The sequence below is a fragment of the Antechinus flavipes genome, chromosome 2, assembly GCF_016432865.1.
Source record: "Antechinus flavipes isolate AdamAnt ecotype Samford, QLD, Australia chromosome 2, AdamAnt_v2, whole genome shotgun sequence".
In the NCBI taxonomy this organism is placed as follows: domain Eukaryota; kingdom Metazoa; phylum Chordata; class Mammalia; order Dasyuromorphia; family Dasyuridae; genus Antechinus; species Antechinus flavipes.
The window spans coordinates 247,920,341-247,939,090 of record NC_067399.1 but is presented as its reverse complement, the minus strand read 5'-3'; the positions used below and the strand labels follow the sequence as shown (position 1 = coordinate 247,939,090).

At 36.2% G+C, this 18,750-nt stretch overlaps 1 protein-coding gene across 6 annotated transcripts in view; it reads right to left on the bottom strand.

Annotated features, from left to right (window-relative positions):
* The window catches only part of PHACTR3 (phosphatase and actin regulator 3), a 282,307-nt gene that overhangs the window by 86,587 nt on the left and 176,970 nt on the right, over window positions 1-18,750 (bottom strand). For 4 of the 6 annotated variants that reach the window (XR_007950491.1, XR_007950492.1, XR_007950490.1 and 1 more), the window contains exon 5: window positions 1,932-2,138. The exons of 1 other annotated variant lie outside the window; for it this stretch is intronic. Coding sequence is in view for 1 of the 5 variants with exons in the window: in XM_051976674.1 (XP_051832634.1) it covers window positions 1,932-2,138 (207 nt within the window). In the remaining 4 variants the exon portion in view is untranslated. The remainder of the gene's footprint in view (window positions 1-1,931; window positions 2,139-18,750) is intronic. One more of the 6 variants, XR_007950493.1, reaches the window with a different exon arrangement.

The following is an 18,750-nucleotide window of genomic DNA, read 5'->3' as shown; positions in this document are numbered from 1 at the left end:
GTAATAGCAGGGTAGGGATACAGGGAATTGGTTATTGTTGTTTGTCACATCAGGGATGCCATGATATGCAAATGAATTGAATTTAAGCAATTAAGGCAAGGTAGCAATTGAGGCAAAGAATCTCCTTTTTTACCTAGTCCAAAAAAAAAAATCTAAATAAATAAATCTGGGAGGAAAAGATCCTCATGGTTTCTAGCCAAAGACAGGTGTCAAAAACAAGGTATAAGGTATCAAATATACTGGCCAGCTGGAAAATATTTAACAAAATAAGTAAAAATACAATAAAATAAAGATGAGATATTTAAAAACTAAAGTCAATATTGCAGCCTGTAGGGCTCCCATTTCTATTTGATTTTGACACCACTGGTTAAAGAGACATATATGAAGAAAGCAAACTGGAGAATAGTGATTAGGAGAGTTGAGGAATCAGAGAAAGTGGAAAGGCAAAATTTTCCAAGGGGAAAGAAAAAGTTTGGGGTAGAGGAGATGTAGTACAGATGTCTTTGGCTAATGCTGTGTATGAAAGGAAGGCCCTGGGCTTAGTGGAGATGGAGAGAGGGATAGAGGGATAGATAGAAGGAGGGAGGGAGAGACAGAGACAGAGAGACAGAGAGACAGAGAGAGAGAGAGAGAGAGAGAGAGAGAGAGAGAGAGAGAGAGAGAGAGAGAGAGAGAAGCAGGGAGGGAGGGAGAGGGAAAGAGGGAGCGAAGGGAGGGAAGGAGGGAGGGAGGGGAAAGAAGGGGGAAAGAGGAAGGGAGGGAGGGGGAAGGAGGGAGGGGAAAGGAAGGGGAAGAGGGAAAGAGAGGGAAGGAGGAGAGGGAGAGGGGGAGAGAGAGGGAGGAAGGGAGAGCGAGGAAGGGAAAGCGAGGGAGGGAAGGAGAGAAAGGAAAGGAGAGGGGGGAAAGGGAGAGAGAGAGGGAGACGACAGCATCAAGAATCTGGATAGGATGGGGAGAATTTTAAAAGACTGAGGAAATGTTTGATGGCAGAGAGAGGATGTGAATGTAGTGGTGGGAAGCAAGTGATATGCCAAATTCTCCTAGCTTTGTATGTCAACAGTGAGAGAGGAACATCCAGTCTTGGAAGAGGTGCCAAGACATGATGTCTCCAGGAAAAAGCTAGATTTCAGCAGGCACCAGAAAATGGAGGGGATGTGTGAGATATAAGACTTTTTTTTTTTTTTAACAATAGAGGAAGGTTCTAAAGGACACCATGGAAAGGTAGAGCAAAGAAGATTAGGGATTGTTTGGGAAGTTGCTACAGCTGCTTGCCATGTATGACACATCCTCAGGTCAGGCAGTATTTCAAGGCCAGTCCCTGATGTTGCACAGCCTAAACCCAAGCCCTGAGAGTGGGGCTTGACAGCCATAGGGGGATATAGAGAGGGGAGAGGGGAAGCATGTAGCCCAAATTCTTGGGCTATATGGGAAGGAAACGCATCTTGCTCTGGCCGCTCTACAAGGCACTACGGCAAATCCTTGGCTGTGTCACATTAAGTCTAACTGGTATTTTTTTCAATCTGTGTGTATGTTGAATTCCCCATCAATAAAAAATAAGATCTTTGAAGGCGGGCTCTGTTTCATTTTTGTCTTTATATTGCCAATTCCTCATTAATAACATTTGTTGCATTGAACTGAATTCAAAGTAATTCAATTCAATTAAAAACATTTAAAGATCTACTAAGTGCAAGGTTCTATTTGTTGAAGTAAGAATTCCCACCCACTCCCCCAACTTCCTTTTGGCCTTTTGACTAAAAATAAACAGCTTTACACAAAATTTCCCTTAAAAATGGGAAATTATGGGAATGGTTTCCTTTGGTTAGTTTCAGCACATATATGCTGTAAAAGTTCATCATTTCTTCTTCCCTCTCATTCCCTTCCCCACTCAGGGAGATGAATAAAGGATGAAAAATAGAGAACAAAAAACTAACCTGTTACATTTTTATTGGTTTTATTGGAGACTGACTTCGGTGGTGGGACTGGAAGCCGTGGGGGGCTGGGGAGCTGGGCTGGGTTTCTCTCCATGTGTTTATGGGGGGAGTCTGTGGATTCAGAAATAGGTAAGGCTTGGGCAGACTCTTCCACAGAGGACAGGCTGACATCCTCTAATTCTTCACTAGATGGTGAAGGCAGCTTGGCTAGTCAAGGGAAGAAAAGATAGGATTCATGAAAGCATCCAGTTTATCATTACAAAACCAAGCGTGACTAGAAAAATAAAATGAGAGAAGTTTATGGCAGAGGCAGGACTACAATCTTTAAAAAAGTTGAAGGCTGAACTAGTTATGATTTTGTTTTTACAAACAAAAAATAAATTATATCAAAGAAATTCCAAAGCAAGAAGAAGCCAAACAACCCATAATGACTGATTAACCCCTCCCCCCCAACTTTGCTTACATTATTTTCTATGAATTGAAGAGTAGGGGGACCAGAATCCTTGGCTCAGGCTCAATTCACTGCCTATTGTGACCCATTTTACTATGAGTAAAGAAAAATTAACTACTTTGGAAACTCTCCTACATAGAAATTATCTTTCTATTCTTGGTAAGCAGTTCAGTGGTACTGTAGAGAACCCTATTCGATCTGGAGTAAAAAACAAAAAACAAAAAAACAAAAACCTTTGAGTTCAAATCCAGCCTCAGACACTTACCAGGTAATTGATCTGAGCAAGTCACTTAAACTTTGACTCCCCCAATTTCCTCACCTTTAAAATGAGGATTATGGCAGCACCTACCTTTCAAGGTTATTGTAAGAGTTAAATAAGATATTTGTAAAGCACTTTGTAAACCTTAGAATGTCAAATAAATACAATTATTTGTTGTTGTTACTATTATTATCATTTGCATCTTTTCAAAAGCCATTTTCCACTCTGGACAAACAAAAAGAAAAAAAATCTGCTTAGAATCTAAGATAAGCATTTTAATAATTTCTTCCAGATATTTCCTGAGAAGTCTCCCCAGCTTCTATGCCTATGTCTCACTCCTGGAAAGTAGCAGGACAGGCACTTGGTGGCAAAGATGAGAGAGAAGACATTTAAGCTTTTTTAGCTGATGTCTATTTTCCAGAAAGGGATAATATGATGAGATTTTCATCTGAATCAAACTGGTCCTTGGGCTCCTGTTTAGAAGTAACTAATTTCCTAAAAACATAATCATACTGAGAGTTACTTTATATAATAACTCACCTGAGATCAATTTTTCTACCTGGCACTTGACGGAGTTCAGGGTTTTTATTTATTGCCCCCAATACTGACTTCTCATCTTTTCAAACAATTGTCTTCCACTGATAGGGCATCTCATAAAAGTGATTTCATTATGGATGAATCTAATGCATACTGTTTATCTTGAAGTGATTGCTATGAATAACTGTGCTAAAAAGGATGAATGGGGTCTTGGGTGAATATCTGGTGTCAGAAGTGTGAGAGATGGATTAATTTAACTATGTGAAAACCAAAAGACTTAATTAAGGCAGACCCTAACTCCAAGCCAATGAATTCAGGTATTCCTACTAAAACAATACTCAAATTCATTCTAGGTGAATTCCAAGAAACTCTCCCCAAAAGAAAATACAGGATGCTATGCATGTATAGAAAAAGGAACAGGAATTTAAAGTTAGTGTAATAGGCTGTGGGAGGATAGAAGAAGATTTGTAAAGGGAGGATCTGAGCAAACTTCATCAAGGTAAAAGAATAGTGAATTTATGCAATATCTTACCACTTTTGTTCAGAGAAGTAGCATCTTCCTTTTGCTTTGCTGAGCCAAAATGGACAATGAAACTTCTTTAGGAACACAATTAGAAGTCTTGATCTCTACACTACCATATGACCTTGACTCTCTGCAGTATATAAAGAGGATCCACTGGAACAAAGGATGGACTGCTAACACCCTCCATTCCCAAGGGAGGGGGTTCTGACTTCACTTATTTCTCAGCCAGTGTTCTTGAGTAATTTTCACATTCACTTTTCCAAAGAATCCTTTTGAATTATATCCCACCCTCCAATCTCCAACTGAAGCAAAGGTTTTTAAAGTGAAAGCACAAGGTCCATGTGGAATGGTTCATGGCTGGTTCTTGGACAAATCTCTCATTTCCTTCTTTTTGTTCTTTTTTCTTCTTACCATCCCCACATATTGAGTAGTCTTCCACTTCCCTTCAAAGATTTTCTACAGACTAATTTAAACCATTTATTTCCTATTTTGATTTCTTCAAGTACTAGATTTCTCCACTCTTTTCCAGTCCAAGATCACTTCTCTTCTAGTGAATCAAATAAATACAAAGGGAAATAATAATCAACAAGCTTTTAAAAGTAATGATTTTTTCTTTTTTTTTCCTTTCTTTTGGAGCTATGGGGTGAGGATAGGATGGGGAGATTGTCCACAACTATAATTGGTTTAGAGAACTCAGTTTAAAAAAAAATTAACCAATACAAATTGGGTCTCTCTACAACTTAAATTTCTCAGTTGTCTAGAACACTGAAAGTTAAATATTAAATATATTGTTCAAGGTCCAGCAGCTATTATGTATGTATTAGAGACAGGACCTAAAATCAATTCTTCCTAACTCTAAGGTTGGTCCCAGGATTGTTGCAGGGATTAAATGAGATCTCTGTAAAGTACTTTGCAAACCTCTAAGTGCTAAATAAATGCTATAGTTTTTGGCCTTTTTACCCTCTCATCATTTTCATTATTATTACTGATTATCATATTTCAGAATAGTTTATCACATCATAATTTATTGAGAAGTACCATGGAGTGATGGACAGAAAGTCAGCCTTGGAGCCTTTGGTTCAAGCTCTGCCTCTAACATAATATTGGCTATGTCTCTGGACAAATCATCTTAGTTTCTCAGTGGTCTAGACCCTGCTTCTTAAACTTCAACCTTATGTGGGGGGGTCTTATAATTGAATATGGGGTTGCAATCTATGATTTGTTACCAGTAGAAGCTTGATCTGCATACTTATTTTTACATACCTATATACCCAGGATCATGTAAAAATTTCTAGTGTGAAAAGAGGTCACTAATGTAAAAAGTTTAAGAAGTTCTAGTGTAGAACAAATCAAACTCAGATGGAACTAGAACCACTTAACACAAAAAAGATCTCTGACAATTTGTCCTAGGCATATTTGTCCTAGGAAACTATATATTAATGTCATCTATGTTCTACTATAGTTTTATTTATAATTTCTAATTACATTTTTTAATCTGATTGGTCCTACTGAGTAGTGCAGGTCTACTGGCAGTGTTTGATACTCTTGCTATAGACAATTTTTTAAGATTAAGTAGCAGAGAAGATGTTATCATCATCAGTTCCCTATATCAGTGAAATCATAGACCTGGTCCTAATTGATATATTATTACATTAATTCATACATACATCCACATGTACACACATATATATATTATATATATCATAGTATATATGAATGTAGAAATGAAAAAATAACTGATAATGTGGTGATCACTGGGATTATAAATGTAAAAATTAGACAGTTCTTGCCTTTGAGGTGGGAGATAACTCTTTCACCTACTAATCTGAGAACAAAAATAAATCAATACTACTATTACTTCGGAAAGACCATAATAATTGACTGCCCTAAGCCTCCATTTGCCATTTCTATGATTTTCCAGACCAAAATTCCCTTCCCTACCATCATTCCTTATATATATTATGTAGCTATGTTCGCAATCTACATTCTAATATAACACATTTTATATAATAGTAGCTAATTCTATATAATGTTTTAAGGAGTTTTCTTCTTCATATAAGTATGATTACCTCTGTTATTGAAGAAGCAACATGACATACAAGGATAGCCAACTCAGAGAAAGAAAATCTGTGTTCAAGTTTTACTTCTGACACACATTACTTACTCTTCTCAGTGATGTAGGCCAGTGGTATCCAACATATGGCCCACAATAATTCCAAGTACAGTCTGAATCTGACTAAAATGTAGTTCCTATGTGATTGTAATGTATTGATGGATTAGATTTAAAAAACAGATATATGAACATGATTGGTTCTGTATTCTATATGCCATTCTAAGGGTTCCTTAAGTATGGTTTAGTGGCTCCTGGTTCAGCTACATGGGTAGTTGAAGTTTTCTCATCAGAGTTACCTTTATCCATGAAATCACCAATTCAGTCTCTATCCTATCTCCCCTTCTTTTTAAAAAACAAAATAAAACAACAATAACAACAAAAACAAAAACAAAAACCAAGTAAATGCAGGCCCACAGAGATAAAGAGTCATATAACACATGATGGAGCAAAGATCTCAACTCAGATCCTGATTTTCCAAAGTCAACATTTTGTCGTCTTTAACCTACTGTGCCAACATTTTGTTTTCTATAACTTAATGAAATAAAATATATTGATTAAAATATGAAATTATAAGAACCACCAATTAAAGTCTTATTTTACCTGGGATATCAAAGATTTTGCCTAGTATAGGACAGATTCTCACAGACTCTACTAAGCTGCAAAGTATTTTTTGCTGATTTAGCAAGGACAAATGGGGTCCATCATCTCAACCCCCAATACACTAATATTTATCACCAGAAGGTTTACCATAGGGAAATGGATTTTGGGGGGGAGAGGGTTATAGAAACTTAAGGAACTATGAATTATGTCTGTTATCTCTTCAGAGGGATTATCCACATAGATAAAATTAGGAATCTTTTAACTACTAAAATTAAGTAATAATCACAGCTCATATTTATATAGTGATTGACAGTTAAAAAATTAATTTTCAGGAGACATATACATGGCTCTTCATTCCCATCTTGTACTGAAACAGAAATTTTGCAAAAGCTGAAAGCCCCAAGTTCCTGCTCTCCTGATGGATGCCTCTTCTGGATAACTATTTTTAGCAAATTCCCAGATATTCTTTATTTTACTTATTCTTTTCCAGCCATCTCTTTGCTGCCCTGGGGAAATTTGTGAACTAGATCAAGAAGGAGGACTGAGGAATGCCCACCGGATTTGATCATCCCGCTTCCATGATTAAGAATTGTGAAATTCCCTTATCTGACCCATAACCTCCAAACATTCCATATCTATGTATTGAAACTATTTTTGGTCTTCATCATAACCTCTAATCCCTGTATCCCTCAATATTCTCCTAAGCCACCATCCATTCCTTGGTTTTACTATTCTCCCTCTGAATCTTGACTCTACAATTAACCAATTCAACTCTAACTCATCTCCTATTCTTTACTTACTTGATCCTTGTCCTACAAACAACTCATTCCCTCTCTTCAACCCTAGACCATTCCATGACTACTTGTCAGATATCTAAGGATAAGATAAGAGGTTAATGACTAAACAAAATACATAGAGAATTATGGGAGCCAAAATGGATAGTTTTGATTATATGAAATTAAAAAGCTTTTGAACAAACAAAAATTATGCTACCAATTAAAATTAAAGGAAAATATAAATTTAAATTAGGTGGAAATTTATTATTATTATTTTTATTATTAAAAGGAAAATAGCAGATTGGGGAAAATTTACAGCAAGTTTCTCTGATAAAGGACTCATTCCCAAATATATAGGAAACTGAGCTAAATTTACAAAAAAATAAGAGCCATTCCCTAGGAATGGAAGGAAAGGAAGGAAGGAAAGGAAATGAACAGGCAGTTTTCAGATGAAATAATCAAAGTTATCAATATTACGTGAAAAAATGCTCCAAGAAGATTCTGGGAAAATGGCAGAGTATACCAGAAAACTTTAGGCTCTCCAAATTTCCTCCACAAACAAACACAAAAACATTGCCTTAAAGAGAATGCATTAGAGAAAAGACAAATTAAAATAACTGTCCCCCTAAGACAACTTAAGACCACCCCAGGAAAGGCCTGGCTTCTTTTTTAGGCCAAGGGTTGGGCCTGAGTGAAATACAAATACTTGCAGGACAGCTCTAAGGAATCAAATAAAACACAAGCCCTGGGGGCAGATGGGATTCGGAAACAGCCTCATCCTTAGAAATTTTCAATTCATGGACAGCATGACGATCTGAAGGCAAAAAGGGAGAAGACTGAAGGGCCTTGCACTACTGAGATATGTCAAGCACAGCTGTGCTGACCAGAAGAATCCTGGGCTGGACTGCTACTGCTGGGACAAAGCAGCTACCACACACCTGGTGAATGCAGTAGCAGAGGATGGGAGTCCGCTGGCTATGGGCACCAGCAGGACAGCAGCATCCCTGGTCTCAGTCCCAGGGAAAGACTTGGACTTATAAAGGAAGGTGCTATCCACTTTCAGAGAAAGGACAACTGGAAATAAGTATGGTGTAGTCTTACATAAATGTGTATGAAAGCATATGTGTAAATATGTGCACGATTATGGATACCTATGTATGTATGTGGGTGTATAGGTATGATGTGTATATAAGATATGTGTGTGTGTGTGTATATATATATGTGTGTATATATATTATATATATATATATAATATATATATATTATATATATGTATAGATATAGATATATCTACATTTAATTGTAGCCTTCTTGGGGTGTTAAGAAGGGGAAAATAAAGTAAAAAGCATACAACAGAGAACAAAAGAAAAGCAAACAAAAGATGGAGAGCTCTGAACACAATGTATAGTGTTCATTTTATAGGCTTTCTTGAAATTTATTACTTTATATTTTGAATTTTATATGTTCAGATGTGTACATGGCAATGGGTTTTTTTCCTGCTCTTAGTTTGTGTTCAAATTTAAAAGAAAAGAAAGGGAAAATGCTCCAAATCGCTACTGATTAGAGAAATGTAAATTAAAACAATTTTGAGACACCATTTCACACCTTTCAGATTGGCTAACATAACAGAAAAGAAAAATGCTAAATGCTAGAGGGGAAAAACTGGGACATTAATGCACTGTTAGTTGTAAACTAGTTCAATCATTCTAGAGAATAATTTGGAACTATGTCCAAAGGGCTAGAAAACTCTGTACAGCTTTTGACTCAATAATATTACTATTAGATCTTTGTTCCAAAGAAATTAAAGAAAAAAGAACTTATCTGTACAAAAAATTTATAAAAAGCTCTTTTTATGGTGGCAAAGAATCAGGATTCATTCCCATCAATTGAGGATTGGATGAATAGACAGTAGTATATAATTGTGATAGAATACTCTTAAGGTATAGGAATGAAAAGGAAGATGTTTTCAGAAAAAACCTGGGCTAAGACTTGTATGAACTGATGCAAAGTGAGGTTAGCAGAACCATAGAACACAATAAGAGTAATATTGTATAGATAATTAAATGTGAAAGACCAACTCTGATGAAAAAATAATGCAAGAAAATTTCAAAGGAATAATGAAAAATACTATCCAATTTTAAAGAGAGAACTGATGAACTCTGAATGTAGATTAAAGCTTATTTTTAAATTTTCCTTATCATTATTGTTTTATATTGTTTGTGATTTCTTTTGTACCATGGCTAATATGGAAACATGTTTTGCAAGATTTCACATGTATAATTTACATAGCTTGCCTTCTCTCAAGTTGGAGGTATGAAAATTTGGAACTCAAAAATTTTTTAATGACTGTTAAAAAATTAATTTAATAAATAAAACTAATTTTAAAAATAAATGCTTCAATCAACTATCAATCTAAATCTTAACACTGCCAAAGCCCAACTCTGAATTATTCCCACTATCCACCTGCCCCACCCCCATTGATGTACTACTTAACAGAGATGGAGGATGGCAGGCAAAGGTACTGAAGGTCCTGTCTGGGGTGCATCACAAATAGATGTTATCAAGTCTTATCTGGGTCTTCACTTCAGCAAAACAAAACTTATATGCTCTCTATCATGCTTATTATTTTCCACTGTGGATATTTTTTTCTTTCTTTTTTCTCTTCTTTTTTCGTCTCCCGTACAAACCTTTCTGCTCTATTTTCTTCCATGAACTCCCCTTTCTCTTCTATTTAGCAACACCAGCTGTGGAAGCTGACGTCATTGCTTTCTTGCACCTGCACTGAAATTATGGTCAGTTATCATAGCACTCTGGAGTATTCAGACCCTAATGGACTGAAGTTGCAGTCCCACCACAGTGGGATAACTCAGCTGCTTTTATCCTTAGCTCTGTGATTAAAGAATTACTATTTGCTGAAACTTCTTTCTTCAAACTCTCATCCCTATCCACTTCAGCTTTACTGCCCCGCTTTATTCCAAATTTCATCTGTTGTTATTTCTGGAATACCAAAGCTATTGTTAACAAACTCCCTTTCAGTATACTCCCTTCTCTTATACATTTCCCATATCTTGACATTTATGGAAATTGGATTCACAATATAACACTGTATCTCTTCTAATACTAGGTGTTCCCTCTCCCATGTACCCTCAATACACTGAACCAAAAAGAAGAATATGTATACTCTTTCCTGTTTGCAATGCATTACTTTGCCATCATCATTCAGAAACCTAACTTTGGGCTCTTTCCATCTACCACCTTCCAATGTAATGTATATCTTTTTTAGGCTAACTCTGGAAATCGTTTAACAAATCCCTACAGGTAACAGAGAATACAGGACAACATCTGAGACCACTAAGGCCCTTGAAAGTGTGTTCAAGCCAAGTTGTTCCAAAGACCAATTATGAGTGCAACAAAAGTTCAAGGCACATAATTTTGTTTGGTCATTTTTCAGTCATGTCTGACTGTGACCCATTTTGGGGTTTTCAGGGCAAAGATACAGGAGTATTTTAGTATTTCCTTCTGCTCATTTTACAGATGAGGAAACTGAGGCAAACAGGATTAAGTGACTTTCCCAGACAACTATTAAGTGTCAAAGACTAGATTTGAACTCAGGAGAATGAATCAAGCACAGAACTCTATTCACTTCACTATCTAGCTACTCTTACCTTCTCTCACCAGGCCCCTATGCCCTGAACAATTAATCTTCAGACTCTATGTCTCAGCTCGCATCTTACCCTGAAATTTCCCTCAATGACTAAGGTCTTAAGAAATATTCGATGCCTTCTTAGCTTGGAATATTTCTCCACCATGCTTTTCTCTTTGGTAATCTCCCTCTAAAGCCTATAGTTTGGAGAGTGTTCCAATCTGACCAACCTTCATTCTCTTGGCTCTGCTTCTGGCTTTCTGGATTTTATTATCATCCCTCAGCTGCAGCTGAGTCTCACCCTTTCCTTAGCACATGGAATCTCTTTACCCTGTAACATTCATCTCTTCCTCTGACCTTCTAATCCTAGAAAATCCCTCTACCATACCATCCCCCTTCTCTCAACAGTGAGCTCCTCCTGTGTTTCCATTTTGGGGAGAGGGTTTTGCTGATCAACCATTATTCCTCTCCTGATACCTGCTGTTGAGTTTCTTGACTTTATTAACATTATCCCCTCTTGTCAGCTCTTTTGTGTGTTATCTTTCCTTTCTTTTGGCTCACAATTATATCCCCAGAAACTTAGCACATTGTCTGGCTCACAGGAAGCATTTATTAAATACTTGTTGCTTTGCCTTAGAAAACATTGTCCATGAGCTCAGGTAAAATGCTCTTTTAGAGAAGTGTGACCCTTATCTAAAAGCACCCATGGAGGTCTTAGTTTTCTTGCCTTTTTCGCACTTGCTGTAATTCCTAAATCTGGAAAGCTATAATTTATATATGACAAATAACACTGCTAGATTATATATGTGCTGCATTTTTTCAACATTAGTGACATGGAGGTAAAATATGACACAACTATTGCACTAATTTAGCCTTGCTAAATGTTGGAGAATGGGCAAGAGGTCCTAATCACCTCCCCAGCCCTTGTAACAAGCCCTACGGACCTCAGACACTTGGTCTACTACATAAAATATATAAAAAGGACTGATCTCTAAAGCATTCTCTCAACATCAGTTATCATAATTTTGCTAATCTCAATATGGTCTCTCACCTGAACTATTGTGACCACCTTCTAATTGACCTCCCTAGTTCCAGTCTCTACTTTCTCTAATATCCTAAAAAAAAAAAAAAAACCTCACAAACTGTCAAATCAATTTTCCAAAGACTTATCAGACCAAAAAATGTCTGCTCATAAATCTTCAATGGCTCCTTTACAATTTACTCTTTCTACTGGAATGTAGAGTCCTTTTTACAATCTGTCATCCCTTTCTTTCAACATTCCATATGACGTTCCTTCATCCATTCTACATTTCAGCTAAACTGGCTTATTGCTTTTTAAAAAAATGTTATTTACTTTTTTTTACATATACATGCACTTTTTACATGATTCCACATTTTACATGAATCATATTGGGAGAGAAAAATCAAACAAAACCACAAAAAGAAGGGGAAAAAAGGTGAAAACAGTATGCTATGATCTGCTTTCAGTCTCCATAGTTCATTCTCTCTCTCCCCTCTCCCCTCTCTCTCTTCTCTTCCCTCTCTCCTCTGTCTCTCTGTGTCTCTCTCCTCTCTCTCTCTCTCTCTCTTTCTCTCTCTCTCTCTCTCTCTCTCTCTCTCTCTCTCTCTCTCTCTCTCTGGATATAGATGGTATTTTCTACTCAAAGTTTATTGGAATTGCCTTGGATCACTGACTTGCTGAGAACTAAATCTATTATTGCTGATCATCACACAGTCTTGCTGTTGCTGTACACAATGCTCTCTCTTGGTGCTGCTCACTTAATTCAGCATCAGTTCATGTAAGTCTTTCCAGGCTTTTCTGAAATCAATCTTTTCATTATTTCTTATCATTTGTATATCATAACTTAGCCATTCCCCAATTGATTCTTTGCCACTCCAAATAGAGTTACTACAAACATTTTTGCACATGTACATCCTTTTTCCTTTTTTTATATCTCTTTGGGATACAGACCCAGTTGAGGCACTGCTAGATCAAAGGATATGCACAGTTTTATAGTTGGCCCACTACTTTTTGAACTGCACATTCATCCCTTTCTTACCCCTTTTTCTACAGATTGTTTCCTGTCCCTGAAATGATCTTCCTTAATTCTAATTCTTAGAATTCTTTCAAGGATTAGCTCAGCTGCTACCTCCTACATATTATGTTCTTCCCTGACTCCCTCCCTCCATGTAAGTATTTTCTCCTTCCTAATTTCTTCTGTTTACTTATTCAATATCATGTTGCATACAAAGACCCTCGAAAATAGGGACTATTGTTTTTTGTCCTTGTATCTACAGTATCTAGGAGAGTACCTTATTTGTAGAAAGCACTTAAATTTCTTGAGTGGAATTAAACTTAAGTAACCAGCCTACTTGGAAATACATAACAAAGAAGAAAACAAGGGATAATGAAACGAAATTCGTATTTTAGGCAAAGATTTTAGAGAAATGTAGGTAGGATTGCATGGACAAAATTTTATAGAAGGAATCCTTCTGTGAAATACTGAGACAGAAATTGAAAAAATAAATATAAATGGTTGTTATTAGGAGAAAAATGGAAAATTGTACAAAGAAACTGATGTGGATCAACAGGGGACTTGTGAACAATTTAGATTTGAAAGAAATGTATTCAAGATGAAGCAAGGGAAAATAACAGCATGAACACATAAATGGGTAACATTAAAGAATGGTGCCAAGAATACCAAAGCTCAGAATAAACTGGGACTAGTTTAGAATGCCAAGGACAAGGAAAAGAAAGAGATTTATTCTACTTATATTCGGGGATAGGGAAGAAATATCAGAGAAGAATGTCAAAAACTTTTGCTCTACATGAATAGGACAACAGGCATAAAGAATGAGAGAAAGAGCTACACAACTTTTATTTTATTTTTTCTCTACCAGGAGAACAGCACTTGAAATGTAAAGGATAAACAAAACTAAAAAATGGCTTATAAGTAACTGAAACCCAAGATAAATGAGGGGATATTAAGGGAATAGCATAATAATTTTTTTTGGCTGTATAAAAAGAGCTAAAGTAACCAGGGTCCAGACAAATTATATCCCAGGACAGTGAAAGAACTGGTGGTTGTGATTGCTTAACAATAGCAATTTGTATGATGTTAAACAATGCAATATAAATTGTAGAAACATCCAAATGTGCAGGGAACCTGAGTCACCAATAAGTAACTATAGGGTTGAGCAACAGTTTGACACATATCTACCATTCCCTAACGGGCTTACATTAAAAATAAGCAATTATCATTGATCTACCAATCCTTAAGTGGCTTTCCCCAAAATTTCAGCCTGAGACCTCCTTCTCCTTTCCCTATATTATGGTATCTTTGATCTATCTCATCTGTTCACATGGATTCATGTATCAACTCTATCCAAATGACTCTAAATAAACTCCAAATTCAGTTTTAATTTTTCTTCTGAACTTTATTCTTGCATCACTTGTCCATAGACCATCTACATGTGGACATAGCATTAGCAGCTCAAATTTAATACGTATAAAAGAGATCTGATAATCTTCCCCCATCCACTAAACTTGAACTTTCTTCAAACTTCCCTACTTCTGTTGAGGACTTCCACGCTACCACCATCTCACTCTCAATCATGCAGGTCAGTTCACCCACTCATTTTTCAGTTTCCTCCATCTTGCTCCCTGGATCCCATTAGTCACTATTATCTTCACAACCTCTTTTAAAAATTCATCTTCTTTTCTTCATAAGACCACCATCATGATAAAGATCTTCATCATCTCTCACATAGATGACTCTAATACCCTTCTGATTTGTCTACTCTGTTTCTAATCTCTGATTTTCCAATCCTTACTCCATATAGCTATCTCCTACCCCAGAGTCAAAATCATCCCAACTGTATCACTCCCTTGTTCAAAATTGTTCAGTATTTTCTGAACAGTAAAAGTACTGTGAAAGTAAAGACTTTTCTTGGTCTGGGATTTAAGGCCCTTAATATTATAACTCTGAACTACCTTTCCAGTTTCAGTTCATACAATACTACTCTTTCTCTTATGCACTGTGGGTAACAATAAAATTGATTTACCAGTTTGTTTTCTAAATATGACAATCATTTCATTTTTTGTTTCAGAACAGGGTCTTTAACCAAGGCCAAAATAAACTTCCTTTTTATTTATACCTCTCAAAATTCTTATCTTCCTGAAAGGTTTAGCTCAGGTGCTACACTCTCCATTTAACTTTTCTAGATCTCCCATTCTTGATACTCTGTCTTCCAAAATTATATTGTGATATATTTATCTATATTTTATATATAGTATATTTTATATACTATGAGCTCTTTAGAATATAAACTTTTTGAGCTTAGGATTATTACTTTGAAACTCAATTATATAGCTATAAAATACGAACTGATGACCTAATCTAGCTATTCTATTTTCCAGACTTAGTATACATGATTCTATAGTCCAGCCGCACTGGTCTAACTTGCTGTAGTAAACTAAGATTAGCTCATACTTGGATCTGAACATAACAGGTGCTTAATAAATGATAAAAAGAATTTCCTTACTTTGGTTTATTTTTCCTTCTAATCAGACATCTATAGAACATTTCACTTTATCTTGTTGAGTTCTGATTGTAAACTTAAACATATAAATTTAAATGATGACAAACATTTTTATAGTACTTTAAGGTTCATAAAACATTTTATAAATACTATTTCCCAATACCTTTGTGAGATAGGTGCTATTATCTTGAAGATTAAGAAACTGGGATTAAGACCAGGGATTGATTTGTCCAGGGCCACAGAGCTATGAATGCCAAATTTCGATTCATGTTTTCCTTACAACAAATTCAAAACTCCATCCACTATGACAAGTCACCTTTTTTTTTTTTTTCAACTGAGGAACTCTGACCATGGAAATGCTGCCTTTCCTCTATCCTTCCCTTCCTTGTCCATCCCCACCATACCTCATTCCTCAGGGTTTTAGAATTCTGGATTCCACTGCAACTGCTTTAGAAACATAATTTCTTAGGGTTTCTGTGGTTGTTATTGTCATTTTTTTTAAAAACTAGATCAACTTTATTTATCAGAGGCATCTAAAGAACAGAGTCACTTAAGATTCAAGAAAGGAACAAATAAAAATAGTGGGAAAGAGGAAGAAATTTTAAGATAATTGTCATAAAACCCATTCTATTCCTCTTTTATTAATCATAAATAAATCTACTCTTTTAGGGAACTTCCAATTTAGCTTTTATAAAAACTACTAAAATGCTTTCCATCCCTCTACCTGAAATGTCCTCTTCCCCTTTCCCATTCTCAAAATCTTACCCAAATTACAAGGTTTAGTTGAAATGCTATCCCTTTCATAAAGTTTTCTTTGGTCCCCACTAATCAAAGGTGATTTCTTTCTTTCTCTGAACTTCTGCAACACTTTGCTTCAATTTTCTCACATTTTACTTCCCTCTATATAGTTCAGTGATACTGGCTTCCTTACCATTCCTTGACCAAGAAGCTCCATCACCCAACTTTACTCTGGCTCTCCTCCATGCCTTAAATGCTTTCTCTAACCTCATTTTACCTCCTGGCTTTCTATCACTCTGACTCTCATTGATTGACCATTGTTGGGTCATTGTTGGGGCCCTGATTGGCTCAGAGTGAATGTAAATAACACTTGTTGCTGTTTTGGCCAGAAACCCTCCTTGCCAGATTGAGACAAACATCACATACATGTGTTTATGTGTGTATGTATTTGGGTTTTTGTTTTTATGTTTTTAACTAAGGAAAAAAGGTCATTCTCTGCCTTATTTCTTACCTAACCTTAAAACCTTATGGGGTCAGTCAAAATGAAACCCATTAAAGACCTTAGCTTAAAAAGCGTAAGCTCTCCCACTGCATCCAGGTCCATCTTCTGTCATCCTGATCTATATCTTGCCACTAGCCCCAGATGGTCTAGAAGAAAAAGTGAGGCTGGTGACTCTGCACAGTTTTAATCCAATTCACTTACATGTCATGGCATCACTTCTTGGTTTTCTGAGAATGAAGCACAAACAACAGCTTCTCAACTAAGATCCTACATTTTACAAGAAGTCATTCCCTGTCCTCCTTGATATTAGAGTGTCCTTTTGAGTTTATCTTGCATCTACCTTGGATACCTCTTGTTGTACACATAGTTGTTGGGAACATTGTTTTACCCATTAAATGAGAGCTACTTGAAGGCAGGTACTATTTTTGTCTTTGCCTTCTTTGCATTCCTGGCACTTAAGTTGATGTCTGGCAAACAGTAAGTGCTTGATAAATGAGTGTTAATTGCCTAACTGACTTTATATCCTTCGACATTGGCTCTGCCCTGCTATTGTATGAGAATTATTTCTGCATATATCTTATCTTCTTATTCCATAATAAGTTTCTAAAGGTGCTGTATATTTTTCATCTTTCCTCTATACCATGCATCACAGCCCTATTGAGTACAAATAGACATTCAATAAATGCTTGTTAAATGAATGCATGGTTGGAAGAAAGAAGGGATGAGATGACACTACTTTTCTGAGATGTGTAATAAATGAGATATTATATCAAGTCTGTCTTTCTTAACATGACTTCGACATCTTTATTCCTAAGTTAAATGTGCTCTTTTGCAATTGAAGGTGGAGAGGGGAAGGATTTTTTTTACTTTTAGAGCCTTTTTCTCTGAGTTAAAATTCCTGATTGCCTATGTGAAGCTTTTTCCCAGAGGTATAAGCTAAAAATAGAAATTCTCTGAATCTCAATATCTTCCTCTGTAAGATGTGATTCATTGATCTCTAAGGATTTTGAATTTAAGGGATCAGAGAAAATCACCAGTTCCAACTTTACCATTTTGCAGCTAATAAAGTGGAGAATGAGATTAATTGATTTAATCAGAGTCACACAGGTGGGAAGAGGCAGAGCCAGGCCACTTGACTCCAAATCCAGTGTTCTTTCCACTAGCCCACCCTGTTTCCTCTTTTCTATGTCTCACAATCTATGATGCTATGAGCTTTCCATAACATTCTAGCAGCAACTTGATCACAGATGTTTGAGAGAGAAATGGCAGAAATATTGTGGGCTTAAAAGTCCCAGCCCTTCCTTAACATTAAAATAAAGTACAAGAACAAAGATCATTTGGGACATTCTTTTTGGGTGGTCTTCATCCCTGAGAGGATGTGATTTCATACATTTACATATAAAAATAATAGCAGCAATAAAACCATCCATTTATATTTGTATAGCACTTTAAAAGACATTTTCCATAAATTATCTCATTTTCATAGATCTCAATCACCAACCTACAGACATTTGTTATGCTCCTACAATGTGCCAAGTACTGGTGATAAAAAGACAAAAAAGAAACATATTCTTCCCTCAAGGGAATGTTTTATGTTTTATAGGGAAAATAACAAGAAGGGTTATATTCCATTCATAAGAGACAGCCTGTACAAAGGCACATCAAGTAGACCACAAAGAGTGAACCATAGAATAAAGTATAATGAGGCTGGCAAGGTGGCCTGGAGCCAAAACATGTCATCAGTACACATCGCTATAGATGTATAATGAACTAAACCAAAATTTAAAAGGAGAATTGTATTTAGGAGACTACATTGTCTAACATTCCTCAACTGCTCCCCAACACAAATTCTCATCTTTGGAATGCATATGTTCTCTTGGTAATGCTGAAGCTGTTGTGTATTTTCAATGCTACACATTTTGCTCAATCAAAAATTCAAGTGGTCTAAAGGGGAATGAAGAAACCCATGTAGAACAAGCTTAGAAGCATGTAGATTGCTACATGCTTCTAAGAAGTGCTTTATGTTTATCATGTATGACCAGAAGACAGGTGAACTGCCATTTAGCAAGAGAATAAGATAAGAGGCAGGAAGTCTCAGTGCTGACATGATATCCATGAAATATGAACAGTCCTAT